Source organism: Trematomus bernacchii, unplaced genomic scaffold (assembly GCF_902827165.1).
Source record: "Trematomus bernacchii unplaced genomic scaffold, fTreBer1.1, whole genome shotgun sequence".
In the NCBI taxonomy this organism is placed as follows: domain Eukaryota; kingdom Metazoa; phylum Chordata; class Actinopteri; order Perciformes; family Nototheniidae; genus Trematomus; species Trematomus bernacchii.
The window spans coordinates 16,774,465-16,795,151 of NW_022987648.1; the positions used below are offsets into that span (position 1 = coordinate 16,774,465).

Genomic DNA, 20,687 nt, shown 5'->3' on the forward strand with positions numbered 1-20,687 from the left:
GCGTTCTCTGTAATCATTGCTGTGAAACACGTTTAAGAATGAAGACAATGTTGTACCAGTTTGAATTGAGGTTGTAGGCTTTTGGTTCTCCGATGGCGGTCTGGAAGATGGCATCGCTCAGATAGGATGTGTTCATCATCAGACTCTCAACCAACATCTGCAGGCTCGGTAGAATAGTGTTACACAGCTGGCCAGGCTCAATGGAGAGGGACAGCATCAGCAGACGCACAGACTCTGTTTGCTCCACCGCACACACCTACAATCAGTCAAGTAAGGAACAAGTTGGTTTCTGGCCAAATCTCAGGATCAAACATATCAAACATAGATTTGATGGTTTGCTGCTGTACCGTGGGAACATTTCGCTACACAGTTCAATTTAAGACTTCAGGGTTAGCGTTAGAGTCTGTAAAACGTCTGTCTCACTGTGACTCAAATAACTAAAATCAAACTTTACAAAGGTTTGATAAAACTTTGATGGTTAATTTCTTTAAAGTTTTACTCGTGATGATTTTGTCTTTGAGGCTTTTCCTTTAGAAGTAAGGAAAACATAAAATGCTTGTCAAAGCACACCGTGACATAACCACATCTTAGCATGAGCAACCAAATAACACTGCGGGGACACATGATATACATATGAGTGGGTTTAAACACTGACAACGTTTGAGTCAAATAGGTTCTGCAATATCAACATCATCTGGATTCTAAGTACTTCTAATTATAATAGTGCTTCTTCAATCACTTAATGGATCTTTATAGGATTTCTTTAACATTCTGAAGTACTATTTTCCCTTTTTCAATTCATGTTGAATGTGTGCAAGTGGCCGGGTTAATGCAGAGACCTTGGATCCCAGGTGGCTGAGTTGCTCTGTGAATCGTGGGTCCGTCAGGCTGATCTGGAAGAGCTCGATGGCTGTTTGGATGGTCTCTTGCATGAGCATGAGGTTCTCTGTGAAGGGAGGCAGAGATTAAAGGAGAGGGGGGGGGGGAGGTTATTAGAGTTGGACAGGAAAATGGGACAGGAAAGGGAAAGGAGGGCAATAAGGTGACAGAATAACATGACATCCCACTGGTATTCATTACAACTCGCACCATTACGGGGCAGCGTCTTCAGCCAGCGAGCGGCAAATGATGTGTTTTAAGTGAAGCTCTGTGCTGGACTGATGAGGCCAGGAGGGCCCGCAGTACGGGATGCTGTCGTGAATTAAAACACATCTGACAAACCCGAAGAAAGGCACCACCTCGGGCAGCAAGATGTGATGACAGAATTTATAATTAGGCCAAAATTAGACAATGGTGATGTTTAATCTCAGGGTGCTCAACACCTAGAGGCCCCTGCAATTACAACAGTGCACCCTGGATGTGTGTGTGAAGAATTGGAGCTGGGTTGAGAAGAAGTGAAGACGCTGCATCTGCCTACAAAGTAATTCTATGCACTGAAAATATTATCACACAAGCACAGATGCCAATTAAAAGGAGGTCATAGATGTCCACTTGTGTGAGTGCGAGGGGAGACGTTTAGCGAGGGCGGACAGGATAAGTGATTGAATTCTACTTTGCTAATGAGATTTAAAAAGGTGCTGAGTGGCTTTCAGCTGGAGAAGGGCCATATGGCCTTGGGCTCTTTGGGAGCTCAAGCTAAGCCGATGTGAAGCCTTATTCCTCATATCTCTGGAATGAATTATGGCGTACTATAATCATGTATACAATAACAACAGCATTAACAAATCGTTTGATGGTCTTCCCATGGTGTCGTAATAGCTGTGAAGGTCAGGGTGGCTGTGAAGGTCAGGGTTGCACTCTTCCATGCTGCGTTACTTTTTTTAATGGCCCAAGCTGCTTATAATGTACATACTGACACAGCAGGTATGTAAACACAAGCTGCAGCATCAGTGTGAGCTCTACATTACACCATTAATTAAGCATGAGTGGGAGGGAATTCACTGAGGAGTCGGTAGGTAAAGTTAATTTGGAGAAACTAAAAGGATAAAGCATTACCCATTAGGGGATTCTCAATTTAACTAATGAGTGGCCATTTCTCATCATAAAGCTGCATCTGGTCAAACAATCCTCTAACTGTCCAGAATGAGTCAGAGAGAAAGTAGACCTAAACCGATGAGTTACCTTGAGATTCACCAGCAAGCACTCTGGTGATATGTTTAAGCATCGCGGAGAATGGAAAGCCATCAGGAAGCATTGCAGCAGCATTTGACAGAAGATCCATTGATGACCTGGGGAAGATTAAACACATAAAACAAGGTCCAACATTTGCAAATAAGTTGTGTTTTTGGTACAAACTAATATCTAAAGTGATTGGGTTTACACAACTTAAAAAGGTTTGTTTTTGTCAGAGGTGGGAAGTAGTGGAGTACAAATACTTCATTACTGTACTTAAGTACATTTTTCTGGTATCAGTACTTTACTCCACTGCTTATTTTTCTGACAACTTTTTACTTTTACTTCTTACATTTTTAACACAAATACCTGTACTTTCTACTTCTTACATTTTCAAGACAGGCTGGTTACTTGAGTTTTATTCTGCGATTGGTTGGCGTGATCATTATTATTTAGAGTCATTGCGTGCCTATTGATTTGAACACGATCCGTGTATCCATCATTTCCTGGTCTTCTCTAAACAAGAGGGACCAATGAGAACTTTGTCATGTTGCCATTGTTCAGCATCAAAACATTCATTAGCTAACAATGACATTATTGTTCTTTTAATATAAAGGGAGGTCAGTTACTCTATAAAACAGCTGGTAGTTATGGGTACTTTTTACTTAAGTACATTTCGAAGCCTATATTTCTTTACTTTTACTTGAGTAAAGAAGTTTAGTCTGTACTTCTACTTTTACCAGAGTATTTTTAAACACGAGTATCTCTACTTCTACTTGAGTAAAGGATGGGTGTACTTTTGCCATCTCTGGTTTTTGTATCATTCATAAAGCCATACTAGAGAAGGTTCAAAAGGGACTTACATCTGAAACGTGCTAGGCAGAGTGACGAAGGAGAGCAGGCCAAGGGCAGCATCAATGGTGTCTTCCCGAGAGGCGTTCAAGCCCCACGACATGTCGCTTGTAACTCCCTTCACCACAACGTTCATATCAGGATTGGCAAAGAACACGTGGACAGTCTCCAGGATTTCATTTGTAGAAACAGGAACAGAGATGGCTTTGAACATGGTAGGGTAGTCGATGTAGAACAGGTCTATGAAGTCATCCATGGGATCCCTTGCCATCATCGATGGGGCCTCGCGTCGGTTTCGGACCCTCGATGTATGGTTACCACCGCTCATTCCATACATACTTGATCGGTGGTCCTTGGGGGACAGAAGACCGCTGGTGCTTACCAACTGCCTCAGCATTGCTATGATGTTTCCAGCTAGGTCTTCAAACAGCTCCATGTTTTCTGACATGTCCAAACCCAACTGGGTCAGAACAGACAGGAGAGGCCTGACTATGTCGTAGATTTTAGGCAGAACCTGAGTCAGCAGGTCAAATCCAGATGATTTAGTGGAGGCCAACCATGCAACCATGTCGAACACCTTCTGCACAATCATGCTTGATTCGTTGGATGCCAGAAACTGCTCCAAGGCTTGGTAAAGCATAGGCTCATTCCCAAATATCTGCAGGTCAATGATCTGTTGGACAGCTTCCTTTATCATGTTGGTTAGAGATTCTACATTGAGTCCAGAGAAATTGCCTGACATCATGGAATTGTCCAATGTTATGTTTGCAGACGATAGGAAGATCATTGCTGCTTCTCTGAAGATGTCTTCGGATGAGCTGCTGTCTTCAAAAAGATCGTAGTTGCCCAGGATGTGGTTCAGTGCTCCCTCTAATGCATCAGTGTAAGGCTGGATGAATGGGGCCGCGTTTACCAGCTCGTCTGAGAGCATTTTGAAAGAACTCAAACTGTAGAGGGGAACATTTCAATTAAAGTCATGTATAAAAAGTCAATATGACATAAGTAAAACATTTTGATTGTAGGACACAAAGCTCTTCTATGGACAAGGACTCAGGACTAGTTCTTACATGCTTCTTTTATGACATGAACATCTTGTTTTAGTTCATTTCCTGATCACAATTATTCCATAGAAATCTAATAATATTTCTTTGTCATCTTGCTTTTTACTGTACATAGTTTTATTATTTCATCTGTAATAAAAGACTGTGGAGTCTTTCCACTGTGATCAACGATCTTTATCATATGTACTTAGACCTGATGGATTCCCTGTGATATGCAGAATATGATCCTTATCACAGTGCACGGCTCATCATTTCAGCAGGCATATAAAGGAAAATCAATTTTAAGAGGATGTCTCCACTCAGCTGAATCATGGTTAAGCCACTATCATGTCCTGCCTCTTTTCAGACAGAATTGCCTGAAATGAATCAAGTTGATTACAAATGTGATCACTCCTAATTCCTTGTGTAATTTGAAATGACTCAAATTTGCTACTGTTGCAAAAAAAAATGTGAGGAGAGTTTAGACTGTCTATCTAAACCTGTCTGTCTGTATGGGTCTGCGTGGAGATACACTATTGGGCGGGTTTTGTTATGTGGCTCCATTATATTTTCATATGATTGCATCATATCCTGTGGCTTTAGTGTGGGTGCTCTGTCTGATCCACTAAGGTCTCTGTTAGAAATAAAACTGGGAACCCAAATATGCAATGATCTCAGCATTGTAGGTTTTGAGAGTCTAAAATGCTAATTTGACCTGATATCTTAATCACTAATAATTACATGGATCAGGATTAGATTCACTTTTTTTAGGATAAATTGTTTAATGGATTTTCTTGTTCAGCATTGCGTTAGCAATGTTGCAATGTCATTGTGGTTGTTATTTTTGTTTACCTGTTTAGCAGCTGCACATCTTGGAGCTGCTTGTACCAGTAAAGCTCTGCCTCAGGGCTCAGAGACTGGCCTGTAAGCCCAGAGAGCTGGTTGACGATCACCATGATGAGCTGCTGTGACACAATTGTGCTGTTCATGTTGGCATGGTAGAGGGACTGTACACTCTTGACGATCCTGGCAGCTGTGGCGCTCACAGTCATTGGTCCCACACCCATGTGCTGTATAGAAAACATACAGCAGAAATGTTATGTGGCAGCTTTATCTGTGCGTCAACACTGCCACCAAGTGGTAAAACCAGTAATTGTAATAGAATATTTTTTTGGTACACGAATATTTGAATATTGAATATTTCAATATGATCTGAGAAACACATTTTAATTCTAATAGCCTTCAACCAATGAGTTGTTTTTAGTATGTCCTGTTTGATTTGCCATGCAGCTACAGTACTCACACTCATGTTCATGAGGGCGTAGACAGTCTGGGCCTCAGCATAGGCCTCCAGAACAGGCTGCAGGTGGATGTTACACCACATAGACATGATGGAGGGGCTCAGCCCTGCCGCCTCTCTTACGGGCTCCCATGCTATGAGAACTTCACTGCACTTCAACGTGCCATTAGCCTAGAGGGAATATTTCAACACGTTATTGTGTTTCATTTGTAATGTTCCCAGAAAACTAGTTCAGTTTGAAAGGCAGGTAGAACAAAGAGCCGGTAGACAAAAGGTAGAGGCACAAGGGACTTCCCTTTATCTCTATGTTCATGCAGTTTACGCAGTAGCAAATAAAAGGGAAGAAATGTCACACAAGTATCATCGCTTCTCACAAACGTGCATACCAAGTAGACACACCACGTATGTACTGTATGTACTGTATGTGCATACACAATGTATCGGAACAAACACTGGATCAGCTATAGAGTTTCTGCCATGTCAGATCTCTCTGATAGATTGTATAGCCTATAATTACACAAGACAATAATATAAAAATAACCTGTAATAGTGCTCTGCTCCTCTGTATATTTGTTTTCCTTATAATCCCTTATTAGGCTGTTAATGATAATGATATTTAAGAAAAAATATGTAGGCCTATTTTCTCCTCTAACTATCGGTAAGATAATGAATAAGTGTTTTGGTTTGTTAATGCCAACATTCTCACTAATACTGTTATATATGTGACCAGTACAAATAGGCAGATAGCTCGCAGATGTATGGCTCAGGCTCCAGTATGGGGAAGCATGTCTGACAAACAACTAGATTGTTTTTGCTTGTCTGTTTTTTCGTTTTGTACATCAGAAGGACTACTATCAGTGTCGTCGGTACAAGCATTCTTACTATTGACTCCTTGTCACTAAATGAGGAACATTCTTAACCTTTGAATGAAGCATAACTAATCCAAGGAACAAATGCCAGCCATCATCCAGTTGTCAGCTGCATCAACACGCTGAGCGCTAACAGGGCAAGACAACCCACATGTTATTTATATACCGGCATGTTGTCTTTCAAAAAGAATTAAGAATAATTCTCTTAAAATAAACAAAAAATGGCAAGGAAGAAAAGACAGATAGTTATACAAATCCAAACCCCAAGCGTGTACATCAGTTAAGTGTGTGGAAACTATTATTACATAAGGTGTAACCTCAAGATGAGAGATAGGCATAGTCAAATGCAATAATGGATGAAGATGTATGCATTGTTACGGTAATGTATCTCTCACGTGACTCTCTCTCACGGAAACATTTTCACAAAAGATGCTAGCAACTGACTGTGAAGACACCAAAACTTCCCAGGGAGAAGCAGTCTAACCTGCTCAGCTAGCTCCAGCGTGTGTTCAATGGCAGGCTGCATTCTTTGGGAGATCTCAGACAAGTTAAAATGGGTGGAGTTCACAGACTGTGCAATTTCTCTCATCAGGGTCACCACAGGCATCTGAAGGCTTTGTATCATCACTGGGAGAAAGAAAAGACAAAGGGATTGACCAACAAGGATGACTTAACAAAAAAGCTAGATAAGAAAACATGTCCTATTTAGGAAATGGTACACAAGGTACTTTTCAACAGGTATTTCATGTATGTTTAAGGTGTGCCATTCTGCAAAAGGTATGCTTTTCAAGCCATTATCAAACCTAAAAGGTGACATCAGTTTCAATATTGTACATATTCTTTCTTCATGCTGTGTCACAGTTAATAATTTGGATCAATAAACTGATATACCTGTCTTGGGTATACAAATGTAAGACAACAGCCTTGCTGTTCAGTAGTATACTCACCGTTCTGTGCTTGCACAGTGTTCACCAAGCTTCTTATGATTTTCTCAAACTGTGGGATAACAGATGGGGTGCCGTCCCACAGCTCTGTTCCTTTGAGGGTTGACAGAAGGGACTCTAGTAGCTTTTCAAGTCTGTGAAAACACACAGGTTTAGTGCAATCACAGATGGAACTAAACTGCCTTTTTTTATTATTGAATAATCATATTATTATCTCACAAAGACATACAAGTCATTTGGTTAAATATTAACCTGCTTTCTAACTAACATCCCGTAATTAGCTGTTTGTTTTTTTTCCATTACAAGTGTCAATTAAACTTACTTGTCCCATGTTTCCTTGTCTGCTTTTCCAGTCATCACCTCTTGTAGGACTGGTGCAAGATGAACAAAGCCCTCCAGAGATGGAGCAGTTGTATGTAACCCTTGGCCTCCCATGATACCAGGCCAAAGCGTGCTCAAGAGTTTTCCCAGCTGAACACAGAAAAAATGGATACAAAAAGGGAGGGAAACAGGTCGCATTTTTCACCCACTGTTTTTATGTTTTTCAATGCAAAACCTAAACTACAAAAGTGTTGTTTCATGTGCTCTTTGACCGTTTAAATGTTGTGACAACATTGAGGACACATAACTGATCATTGATATGATCTATCTTTTTGTTCCTGTAGTTTGGAACTAGGTGTTGGCCAATGTTTTCAGTAGATGAAATTGAGATGCCAATCAGCATTTGTTTGATGTAATATGTTATTCAGAGAATTCCCAGAACACTTAAATGAAAGGAGGAATAACAGACAGACACAATGAACTGCTCATACAACCATGTGACAGTGTTTTAAGCCTTACCTGACCAAAAATGATGGACACATTTTCTTCTGATGCACTCTCAAAACTTGCCCAGAGACTCATGTTGCCTGAAATCACAAGAAATATCTTTGACAATGTGGACCTACATTTACTTAAGACTTGGAGAGAAGCGTCATATTCTTAGAACAGACATCAAAAACATTGTGCTACTTTAATCCACAGCTCCTAGGCTGTCATCAAAGCTTGAATAATCAAATCCACAATGCGACCTCCACTCCATGAGGGTTCATCAGGATTCAACATTCTGTCCTCCTACGGTGACACGTAGAAGCTGACTTGCCTTGGCCAGACTCCAAGATGAAGTGAGTGATGTTAATGAGGACAGAGATGTAGGGCTGGGCAGGGCTGTTTGGTGGCAGGAGGCTCTGTACTGCTTCCATCTCATCCAGAATCCTGAAGAAACACAATATTTCAAAACTGAACATTTCACTAAAAGGTCACCATGTCTCATAAAGTGTTATCAAAGGATTTCAGGACTGCATTCACTCCATCTTTGTTTGTTTTCAATTATACATCTAGACCGGTAGATGTTAGTTATTTTAATATTAATCATCCACTAAGGGAATTTTTCTGACAAGCAAGATGAATCCAATTCATTTTGATTAATCAGGTCTAGTTGGTAAGACAGTTCAACTAAAAGCACCTTGAGTACCAAGCACTAAAACTGTACCTCTTATAATAAAGATAAAGAAATGCTGTCTAAATGTCCCGTTAAACCAAGTATTTTAAACCAAATTGTAAAATAATTCAACCAACAATAATCAGACTGTTTGGCGACCTTGGAAAAATAAAACCACAACATTGACATATTACTACTTTGATGTTGGAAGCTTGTTAGTGAATACATGCTCACTGGCACATTTGACGGACTAATATTTAGCCAAATTAGTATACCTGTTCAGCAGATGAATGAAAGTCCAATATTCACACTCCTTTTAGCTCTGTTTTTGGTCTCCAAAAACCCCTTGTTGAAATATGTAGTTTTTAGCTGATAAATAGTGGTTACCTTTTTCTGTCAGTCATTTTATACTGGACAACAAGTATTGTGGAGTGGGTTTGCTACAGCAGCTGCGCTTAACATTAATTTAAACTTTAAAGTTATATGTGTTAAATTCACATCCATGAGTTCAAGGATGATAAAACAGGCTTAAATGCTCTATAGGGAAACTGCAGTAAGGTGATAAATATATGCCAGTTACTAACTTCTGACAACATGTTTCACATCAGGTTGTCATTTGATCCGCCACAACATAAGAATATTGATGTAGCTGCTTTAGGCATTACATTGCTCATTAATTACAGCAAGGTATAACTCTCAATTATACTGGCATGATGAGAAGTTAACAAACTGGGACTGCAGAACGGGTTGTTTAATGAGTGATGGTAGCATATATCAATAATTTAGTTCAGATAATATTGTGAATAGAACATGTTGGTTTCCCTGAAAGAACAATGTTTGCTGATGGGTGTTTACTGTCAAGCCTTTTTCAACTCCATTACATACCATTATTTAAATGTGGTCATTAGTCTATTTAAGTATTTGGAAAACATAAGCATCACTTACAACTGATTCAAGCTGTTTGGTCCAGTGGCTGCGGAGATGCTCTCAAAATATGTGGTTACTAATTTGACTCCAGCAAGCACATATTCAGCGAATGGTTGTGGTATTATCACTTTGATGAGGCTCTCAGCTTTCTTGAGGATGAGGAGGGAGATGTTACGTGATGAGGCAATACTCATCTCTGGTTGAACAATCAGCTTCAGTGAGTCCTGCACAATTTCCAGGATGTTCTGCTGTACAGACGGCGGCAGGGGGCCTGTGGCTGCACTCAGGATATTCAAAGCACTTCGGACCGCAAACAAGATGGCGGCTGAAAACTGTTCACTCTGTAGGAAATTCCCAGAACATTTGAATAAAAGGATAAATAACAAATAGACAAAATTAACTGCTCATACAATGATGTGACAGTGTTTTAAGCCTTACCTGGCCAAACATGATGGGCATGTTTTCTAATGATGCACTCTCAAAAAATCCCCAGAGACTCATGTTGCCTGAAATCACAAGAAATATTTTTTACAATGTGGACCTACATTTGAATGACAAATAAACATACCTTAAAGGAAACCTATCATGCTATATTTAAATGATATATTGTAGGGCCATACCTATATAAGGTATATTTATACGTTTCTGTTTTCGAAATACCAATCAGATCATGCATTTTAGCCATGCCTCATTTCGCTCTATGTGCTGTTTGCTGTCTACGGGGCTGATTCTGTGAGCTGCAGCTGACCACGCCCCCCTGCAGGAGAGGGGAGCCGCTCTGATCAAGTCAAGAGGGGGAGAAAAAAAGATCTCCATCCTCCGTGTTTTATTATTATTATAGGCCTATAGAGTCGTTATTCATTTGTTTTAAAGCTCAATAAATAACAAAGAAGACCTTTGACCGGCACTTTTCTAATTTTGTCCGGGAAGATTTAAACTTTAACGGACATCTTGACCGGCGAAAGAAACTGAAAATGAAACTCTGCCGCACGGTCCCCTCGTTCCTTGGAAGAGGCGGAGAGGTGGGTGTTGGTCATCTGCTGGTGGACTAACCGGAGATAATTACAGTGCTTGCCTCGACGGGGAGGGATTGCATTGAATTAATGCAGTGGGAGCAAACGCTTGCCTCGGGGAGGGAGAAAAAAAGCCACAGCGGAGAATAAACAGAAGGGTAACCATGGTAACTATGGGCGGGAAGTCTTCTTCGCTGCTTTTGTGGCAGACTACAGCGCCACTTACAGGCCTGGCATATGTACTACAGCGTCTCCAGCGCTTTCGAGCGGCAATGGCCGTGGCTGTCTCCTCCTGATTGGTGGAGTTGGCCCAATAGCCGTAGCGACACTTTCCTGACGTCAGTAAAGTGTTCAAATCTGGATCAGTTTTTATCAGATCCGTTGCAGCCCCTTTTTTAGAGATTTGGGTATGGAGGAAAATAGAGAGAGTTGTGTTTTCTGACACTTGGTGAGTTCCCTGGAACACCGGGGACACATATTCATGTATAAAAGACGTACAAAAGTGCATTTTGCATGATAGGTCCCCTTTAAATGTAAGACTTGGAGTGAAGTGTCATATTCTTAGAACAGACATGAAAAACATTGTGCTACTTTAAACCACAGCTCCTAGGCTGTCTGGCATCAAAGCTTGAATAATTAAGTCCACAATGCGACCTCCACTCCATCAGAGTTCATCAGGATTCAACATTCTGTCCTCCTACAGTGAAACAGGGAAAATGACTTGCCTTGGCCAGACTCCAAGATGAAGTGAGTGATGTTAATGAGGACAGAGATGTAGGGCTGGGCGGTACAGTTTGGTGGCAGGAGGCTCTGTACTGATTCCATCTCATCCAGAATCCTGAAGAAACAAAGGGCAACAATATTTCAAAACTGAACATTTCACCAAAAGGTTACCATGTCTCATGAAGTGTTATCAAAGGATTTCAGGACTGCATGCACTCAATGTTTGTTTGTTTTCAATTATGCATCTTGAATGGTAGGTGTAGTTAATTTGCTAAATGTTACACTATGTTTAAAAGCTAATTGTTAACTTTGTCTGTCAGCAATCTCTGTTAAATTCACATCCATGAGCTCAAAGATGCTAAAACAGGCTTAAACGCTCTATAGGGAAACTGCAGTAAGGTGATAAATATATGCCAGTTACTAACTACTGACAACATGTTTCACATCAGGTTGTCATTTAATCCGCCACAATATAAATATATTTATGTAGCTGCTTTAGGCATTACATTGCTCATTAATTACAGCAAGGTATAACTCTCAATTATACTGGCATGATGAGAAGTTAACAAACTGGGACTGCAGAACGGGTTGTTTAATGAGTGATGGTAGCATATATCAATAATTTAGTTCAGATAATATTGTGAATAGAACATGTTGGTTTCCCTGAAAGAACAATGTTTGCTGATGGGTGTTTACTGTCAAGCCTTTTTCAACTCCATTACATACCATTATTTAAATGTGGTCATTAGTCTATTTAAGTATTTGGAAAACATAAGCATCACTCACAACTGATTCAAGCTGTTTGGTCCAGTGGCTGCGGAGATGCTCTCAAAATATGTGGTTACTAATTTGACTCCAGCAAGCACATATTCAGCGAATGGTTGTGGTATTATCACTTTGATGAGGCTCTCAGCTTTCTTGAGGATGAGGAGGGAGATGTTACGTGATGAGGCAATACTCATCTCTGGTTGAACAATCAGCTTCAGTGAGTCCTGCACAATTTCCAGGATGTTCTGCTGTACAGACGGCGGCAGGGGGCCTGTGGCTGCACTCAGGATATTCAAAGCACTTCGGACCGCAAACAAGATGGCGGCTGAAAACTGTTCACTCTGTAGGAAATTCCCAGAACATTTGAATAAAAGGATAAATAACAAATAGACAAAATTAACTGCTCATACAATGATGTGACAGTGTTTTAAGCCTTACCTGGCCAAACATGATGGGCATGTTTTCTAATGATGCACTCTCAAAAAATCCCCAGAGACTCATGTTGCCTGAAATCACAAGAAATATTTTTTACAATGTGGACCTACATTTGAATGACAAATAAACATACCTTAAAGGAAACCTATCATGCTATATTTAAATGATATATTGTAGGGCCATACCTATATAAGGTATATTTATACGTTTCTGTTTTCGAAATACCAATCAGATCATGCATTTTAGCCATGCCTCATTTCGCTCTATGTGCTGTTTGCTGTCTACGGGGCTGATTCTGTGAGCTGCAGCTGACCACGCCCCCCTGCAGGAGAGGGGAGCCGTGCTCTGATCAAGTCAAGAGGGGGAGAAAAAAAGATCTCCATCCTCCGTGTTTTATTATTATTATAGGCCTATAGAGTCGTTATTCATTTGTTTTAAAGCTCAAGAAATAACAAAGAAGACCTTTGACCGGCACTTTTCTAATTTTGTCCGGGAAGATTTAAACTTTAACGGACATCTTGACCGGCGAAAGAAACTGAAAATGAAACTCTGCCGCACGGTCCCCTCGTTCCTTGGAAGAGGCGGAGAGGTGGGTGTTGGTCATCTGCTGGTGGACTAACCGGAGATAATTACAGTGCTTGCCTCGACGGGGAGGGATTGCATTGAATTAATGCAGCGGGAGCAAACGCTTGCCTCGGGGAGGGAGAAAAAAAGCCACAGCGGAGAATAAACAGAAGGGTAACCATGGTAACCAAGTCTTCTTCGCTGCTTTTGTGGCAGACTACAGCGCCACTTACAGGCCTGGCATATGTACTACAGCGTCTCCAGCGCTTTCGAGCGGCAATGGCCGTGGCTGTCTCCTCCTGATTGGTGGAGTTGGCCCAATAGCCGTAGTGCCACTTTCCTGACGTCAGTAAAGTGTTCAAATCTGGATCAGTTTTTATCAGATCCGTTGCAGCCCCTTTTTTAGAGATTTGGGTATGGAGGAAAATAGAGAGAGTTGTGTTTTCTGACACTTGGTGAGTTCCCTGGAACACCGGGGACACATATTCATGTATAAAAGACGTACAAAAGTGCATTTTGCATGATAGGTCCCCTTTAAATGTAAGACTTGGAGTGAAGTGTCATATTCTTAGAACAGACATGAAAAACATTGTGCTACTTTAAACCACAGCTCCTAGGCTGTCTGGCATCAAAGCTTGATTAATTAAGTCCACAATGCGACCTCCACTCCATCAGAGTTCATCAGGATTCAACATTCTGTCCTCCTACAGTGACACAGGGAAAATGACTTACCTTGGCCAGACTCCAAGATGAAGTGAGTGATGTTAATGAGGACAGAGATGTAGGGCTGGGCGGTGCAGTTTGGTGGCAGGAGGCTCTGTACTGATTCCATCTCATCCAGAATCCTGAAGAAACAAAGGGCAACAATATTTCAAAACTGAACATTTCACCAAAAGGTTACCATGTCTCATGAAGTGTTATCAAAGGATTTCAGGACTGCATGCACTCAATGTTTGTTTGTTTTCAATTATGCATCTTGAATGGTAGGTGTAGTTAATTTGCTAAATGTTACACTATGTTTAAAAGCTAATTGTTAACTTTGTCTGTCAGCAATCTCTGTTAAATTCACATCCATGAGCTCAAAGATGCTAAAACAGGCTTAAATGCTCTATAGGGAAACTGCAGTAAGGTGATAAATATATGCCAGTTACTAACTACTGACAACATGTTTCACATCAGGTTGTCATTTGATCCGCCACAATATAAATATATTGATGTAGCTGCTTTAGGCATTACATTGCTCATTAATTACAGCAAGGTATAACTCTCAATTATACTGGCATGATGAGAAGTTAACAAACTGGGACTGCAGAACGGGTTGTTTAATGAGTGATGGTAGCATATATGAATAATTTAGTTCAGATAATATTGTGAATAGAACATGTTGGTTTCCCTGAAAGAATAATGTTTGTTGATGGGTGCAAACTGTCAAGCCTTTTTCAACTCAATTACATACCATTAATTAAATGTGGTCATTAGTCTATTTAAGTATTTGGAAAACATAAGCATCACTCACAACTGATTCAAGCTGTTTGGTCCAGTGGCTGAGGAGATGCTCTCAAAATATGTGGTTACTAATTTGACTCCAGCAAGCACATATTCAGCGAATGGTTGAGGTATTATCACTTTGATGAGGCTCTCAGCTTTCTTGAGGATGAGGAGGGAGATGTTACGTGATGAGGCAATACTCATCTCTGGTTGAACAATCAGCTTCAGTGAGTCCTGCACAATTTCCAGGATGTTCTGCTGTACAGACGGCGGCAGGGGGCCTGTGGCTGCACTCAGGATATTCAAAGCACTTCGGATCGCAAACAAGATGGCGGCTGAAAACTGTTCACTCTGTAGGAAATTCCCAGAACATTTGAATAAAAAGAGAAATAACAAATAGACAAAATTAACTGCTCATACAATTATGTTTTAAGCCTTACCTGGCCAAACATGATGGGCATGTTTTCTAATGATGCACTCTCAAAAAATCCCCAGAGACTCATGTTGCCTGAAATCACATGAAATATTTTTTACAATGTGGACCTACATTTGAATGACAAATAAACATACCTTAAATGTAAGACTTGGAGTGAAGCGTCATATTCTTAGAACAGACATGAAAAACATTGTGCTACTTTAATCCACAGCTCCTAGGCTGTCTGGCATCAAAGCTTGATTAATTAAGTCCACAATGTGACCTCCACTCCATCAGAGTTCATCAGGATTCAACATTCTGTCCTCCTACAGTGAAACAGGGAAAATGACTTGCCTTGGCCAGACTCCAAGATGAAGTGAGTGATGTTAATGAGGACAGAGATGTAGGGCTGGGCGGTGCAGTTTGGTGGCAGGAGGCTCTGTACTGATTCCATCTCATCCAGAATCCTGAAGAAACAAAGGGCAACAATATTTCAAAACTGAACATTTCACCAAAAGGTTACCATGTCTCATGAAGTGTTATCAAAGGATTTCAGGACTGCATGCACTCAATGTTTGTTTGTTTTCAATTATGCATCTTGAATGGTAGGTGTAGTTAATTTGCTAAATGTTACACTATGTTTAAAAGCTAATTGTTAACTTTGTCTGTCAGCAATCTCTGTTAAATTCACATCCATGAGCTCAAAGATGCTAAAACAGGCTTAAACGCTCTATAGGGAAACTGCAGTAAGGTGATAAATAGATGCCAGTTACTAACTACTGACAACATGTTTCACATCAGGTTGTCATTTGATCCGCCACAATATAAATATATTGATGTAGCTGCTTTAGGCATTACATTGCTCATTAATTACAGCAAGGTATAACTCTCAATTATACTGGCATGATGAGAAGTTAACAAACTGGGACTGCAGAACGGGTTGTTTAATGAGTGATGGTAGCATATATCAATAATTTAGTTCAGATAATATTGTGAATAGAACATGTTGGTTTCCCTGAAAGAATAATGTTTGTTGATGGGTGCAAACTGTCAAGCCTTTTTCAACTCCATTACATACCATTATTTAAATGTGGTCATTAGTCTATTTAAGTATTTGGAAAACATAAGCATCACTCACAACTGATTCAAGCTGTTTGGTCCAGTGGCTGAGGAGATGCTCTCAAAATATGTGGTTACTAATTTGACTCCAGCAAGCACATATTCAGCGAATGGTTGAGGTATTATCACTTTGATGAGGCTCTCAGCTTTCTTGAGGATGAGGAGGGAGATGTTACGTGATGAGGCAATACTCATCTCTGGTTGAACAATCAGCTTCAGTGAGTCCTGCACAATTTCCAGGATGTTCTGCTGTACAGACGGCGGCAGGGGGCCTGTGGCTGCACTCAGGATATTCAAAGCACTTCGGATCGCAAACAAGATGGCGGCTGAAAACTGTTCACTCTGTAGGAAATTCCCAGAACATTTGAATAAAAGGAGAAATAACAAATAGACAAAATTAACTGCTCATACAATTATGTTTTAAGCCTTACCTGGCCAAACATGATGGGCATGTTTTCTAATGATGCACTCTCAAAAAATCCCCAGAGACTCATGTTGCCTGAAATCACATGAAATATTTTTTACAATGTGGACCCACATTTGAATGACAAATAAACACACCTTAAATGTAAGACTTGGAGTGAAGCGTCATATTCTTAGAACAGAAATGAAAAACATTGTGCTACTTTAAACCACAGCTCCTAGGCTGTCTGGCATCAAAGCTTGATTAATTAAGTCCACAATGCGACCTCCACTCCATCAGAGTTCATCAGGATTCAACATTCTGTCCTCCTACAGTGAAACAGGGAAAATGACTTGCCTTGGCCAGACTCCAAGATGAAGTGAGTGATGTTAATGAGGACAGAGATGTAGGGCTGGGCGGTGCAGTTTGGTGGCAGGAGGCTCTGTACTGATTCCATCTCATCCAGAATCCTGAAGAAACAAAGGGCAACAATATTTCAAAACTGAACATTTCACCAAAAGGTTACCATGTCTCATGAAGTGTTATCAAAGGATTTCAGGACTGCATGCACTCAATGTTTGTTTGTTTTCAATTATGCATCTTGAATGGTAGGTGTAGTTAATTTGCTAAATGTTACACTATGTTTAAAAGCTAGTTGTTAACTTTGTCTGTCAGCAATCTCTGTTAAATTCACATCCATGAGCTCAAAGATGCTAAAACAGGCTTAAATGCTCTATAGGGAAACTGCAGTAAGGTGATAAATATATGCCAGTTACTAACTACTGACAACATGTTTCACATCAGGTTGTCATTTGATCCGCCACAATATAAATATATTGATGTAGCTGCTTTAGGCATTACAATGCTCATTAATTACAGCAAGGTATAACTCTCAATTATACTGGCATGATGAGAAGTTAACAAACTGGGACTGCAGAACGGGTTGTTTAATGAGTGATGGTAGCATATATCAATAATTTAGTTCAGATAATATTGTGAATAGAACATGTTGGTTTCCCTGAAAGAATAATGTTTGTTGATGGGTGCAAACTGTCAAGCCTTTTTCAACTCCATTACATACCATTAATTAAATGTGGTCATTAGTCTATTTAAGTATTTGGAAAACATAAGCATCACTCACAACTGATTCAAGCTGTTTGGTCCAGTGGCTGAGGAGATGCTCTCAAAATATGTGGTTACTAATTCGACTCCAGCAAGCACATATTCAGCGAATGGTTGTGGTATTATCACTTTGATGAGGCTCTCAGCTTTCTTGAGGATGAGGAGGGAGATGTTACGTGATGAGGCAATACTCATCTCTGGTTGAACAATCAGCTTCAGTGAGTCCTGCACAATTTCCAGGATGTTCTGCTGTACAGACGGCGGCAGGGGGCCTGTGGCTGCACTCAGGATATTCAAAGCACTTCGGACCGCAAACAAGATGGCGGCTGAAAGCTGTTCACTCTGTAGGAAATTCCCAGAACATTTGAATAAAAGGAGAAATAACAAATAGACTAAACTAGAAAATGCATTTCCTGCAGAAAATGCGTGCGAATGCTGTAAACTGTGAACATTTGTGGCTGAATTTAGCTGAAAATGCAGAAAAAGCTGAATATGTTATTAGCTGAATGGTAGCTGCTTTTAGCTACAAAAATGCAGAAAAAGCCTAATATTTAAAAGAAAAGGTTTAAAAAAAGTTATAAACAACAACATGTATAGCCTTGATGTCCTGAAATAGCTGAATAATGTAATAGTTGAATGGTTTCTGCAGCTGAAAATAGGCTGAAGGAGTTAAATATCAGATGTAAGTAGTAGTGAATGAATTTGTATTAAGATGAGAAAAGAAAGTAAAAAGGCTTGGGAAAGCAGCAGAATATTTGAACTGCAAACTTTTGAACTAACTTGATGGTGAATTATCTGTCGCTATGGCAACGGCATTTGATGACACCCCATAATACGCTTAGATGTGTTGATGGCTGCATCGTTCTCTTGATCACCCTCTCAATCTTCTATCGCCCTCTCTCTCTCTTTTCTTGCTCGCCCTCTCTCTCTTCTCTCTCTCTTCTCTCTCTTCTCTTGATCGCCCTCTCTCTCTTCTCTTGATCACCCTCTCACTCTTCTATCACCCTCTCTCTCTTCTCTTGATCGCACTCTCTCTCTTCTCTTGATCGCCCTCTCTCTCTTCTCTTGATCGCCCTCTCTCTCTTCTCTCTCTCTTCTCTTGCTCACCCTCTCTCTCTTCTCTTGATCGCCCTCTCTCTTCTCTTGATCGCCCTCTCTCTCTCCTCTTGATCGCCCTCTCTCTCTTCTCTTGATCGCCCTTAGGCTGAAGGAGTTAAATAAAGATATTAAATGTAAGTAGTAGTGAATTAATGTTTACAAACACCTGTGTGTGTAAACCCAGAGATGAAAGGTTACCATGGTGACGACTTGTGACGATTTACCAACTGCATCACTGAGTCCCATTAAGAATGCATTGAGGATTATATCTGACAATTTTGCCACCTGTTCAAAAACTATGGCTCCTATCAAATAATTACCAGACCGTGAGCATCAGGGAACCCCAATGAACTGATATATGTTGTTTTTTTTGGTTTTGTGTGTAAAATGTGGAGATGGGAGCAGTTTGTCTAAAGTGTACTTCTCTCTGTTCTGAAGAAAGTTCCGGAAAGATTTAACATGGGAATCAATTGGGAGCTAGGTGGACTTTATGTCTCTTCATGCCCTCAAGAGGCATTTTGTTTAATATTTCTTCTTAATTTTTTTTAATTTTCCAACCTAGGAGAGGTTTTCCTACGTTTTTCATGTAAACATATGTCTGAGGAGTGTAGGGTTTGGGAATTATGGCAAGTTTAAAACATTTTTGGGGAAGAATTTCAAGCACTCCTCCACTCTGTTTTGAGATCAAAGCACTCTAGACTTAACGAGCTGCTCCATCCACACTAATGTTAAAATCTGAAAAAGGCCTCTCTACCAAGCTCCAAACTAAGTTAAATATCTCAAAAAGTGTAAAAGATATCAAAAATAAAAGTCAAGTTTGAATAGCTGAAGGTCTTGTGATCATTTGGAAGTTGGAATGAAGTGTCTAGCTGAAAGTATGTGGAAGGAGTAGCATTTGGCGCAAAGTGTAGGAAAAGAGGATTTGAAGGCATCTCCCATTGACTTCCATGTTAAAAAAAGAGTATAAAAAGCTGAATATTTCAAGAAGTATAAAATATTTTTAAAAATTTGAAGGTTTCCCATCGATTCCTGAACAGGCTGAATAGTTTAATATTTGAATGGTTTCTGTAGCTGAAAAGAAGCTGAAGTTATGGAGTGCCAAAGTATTGGCTGAAATAATAAGGGGAAGAATAAAGATTCGAAGAACTATAGTGGAATGCTGTAAACAGCATTCGCACTAATTAACTGCTCATACAATGATGTGACAGTGTTTTAAGCCTTACCTGGCCAAACATGATGGGCATGTTTTCTAATGATGCACTTTCAAAAAATCCCCAGAGACTCATGTTGCCTGAAATCACAAGAAATATTTTTTACAATGTGGACCTACATTTGAATGACAAATAAACATACCATAAAGGAAACCTATCATGCTATATTTAAATGATATATTGCAGGGCCATACCTATATAAGGTATATTTATACGTTTCTGTTTTCAAAATACCAAACAGATCATGCATTTTAGCCATGCCTCATTTTGCTCTATGTGCTGTTTGCTGTCTACGGGGCTGATTCTGTGAGCTGCAGCTGACCACGCCCCCCTGCAGGAGAGGGGAGCCGCTCTGATCAGCTGCTGGGCTGTCAGAAGAGGGGGAGAAAAAGAGATCTCCGTCCTCCGTCTTTTATTATAGCCTATATAGAGTCGTTATTCATTTGTTTTAAAGCTCAATAAATAACAAAGAAGACCTTTGACCGGCACTTTTCTAATTTTGTCCGGAAGATTTAAACTTTAACGGACATCTTGACCGGCGAAAGAAACTGAAACTGAAACTCTGCCGCACGGTCCCCTCGTTCCTTGGAAGAGGCGGAGAGGTGGGTGTTTGTCATCTGCTGGTGGACTAACCGGAGAGAATTACAGTGCTTGCCTCGACGGGGAGGGATTGCATTGAATTAAAGCAGCGGGAGCAAATGCTTGCCTCGGGGAGGGAGAAAAAAAGCCACAGCGGAGAATAAACAGAAGGGTAACCATGGTAACCAAGTCTTCTTCGCTGCTTTTGTGGCAGACTACAGCGCC

At 40.3% G+C, this 20,687-nt stretch overlaps 1 protein-coding gene across 2 annotated transcripts in view; it reads right to left on the bottom strand.

The window, feature by feature from the left end:
• abca12 (ATP-binding cassette, sub-family A (ABC1), member 12) overlaps nt 1-20,687 on the bottom strand; it is a 77,479-nt gene that overhangs the window by 37,541 nt on the left and 19,251 nt on the right. Inside the window, exons 21-45 of one of the 2 annotated variants that reach the window (XM_034134395.1) lie at nt 19,896-19,963; nt 17,594-17,916; nt 16,810-16,922; nt 16,481-16,548; nt 16,069-16,391; nt 15,285-15,397; nt 14,956-15,023; nt 14,544-14,866; nt 13,760-13,872; nt 12,467-12,534; nt 12,047-12,369; nt 11,263-11,375; nt 9,963-10,030; nt 9,543-9,865; nt 8,259-8,371; nt 7,958-8,025; nt 7,440-7,588; nt 7,121-7,251; nt 6,658-6,800; nt 5,308-5,475; nt 4,857-5,074; nt 2,976-3,911; nt 2,122-2,228; nt 840-946; nt 57-256 (exon numbers count right to left, since the gene is read on the bottom strand). In XM_034134395.1, the coding sequence (XP_033990286.1) occupies nt 57-256; nt 840-946; nt 2,122-2,228; nt 2,976-3,911; nt 4,857-5,074; nt 5,308-5,475; nt 6,658-6,800; nt 7,121-7,251; nt 7,440-7,588; nt 7,958-8,025; nt 8,259-8,371; nt 9,543-9,865; nt 9,963-10,030; nt 11,263-11,375; nt 12,047-12,369; nt 12,467-12,534; nt 13,760-13,872; nt 14,544-14,866; nt 14,956-15,023; nt 15,285-15,397; nt 16,069-16,391; nt 16,481-16,548; nt 16,810-16,922; nt 17,594-17,916; nt 19,896-19,963 (4,747 nt within the window). The remainder of the gene's footprint in view (nt 1-56; nt 257-839; nt 947-2,121; nt 2,229-2,975; nt 3,912-4,856; nt 5,075-5,307; nt 5,476-6,657; nt 6,801-7,120; nt 7,252-7,439; nt 7,589-7,957; nt 8,026-8,258; nt 8,372-9,542; nt 9,866-9,962; nt 10,031-11,262; nt 11,376-12,046; nt 12,370-12,466; nt 12,535-13,759; nt 13,873-14,543; nt 14,867-14,955; nt 15,024-15,284; nt 15,398-16,068; nt 16,392-16,480; nt 16,549-16,809; nt 16,923-17,593; nt 17,917-19,895; nt 19,964-20,687) is intronic. The other variant, XM_034134396.1, reaches the window with a different exon arrangement.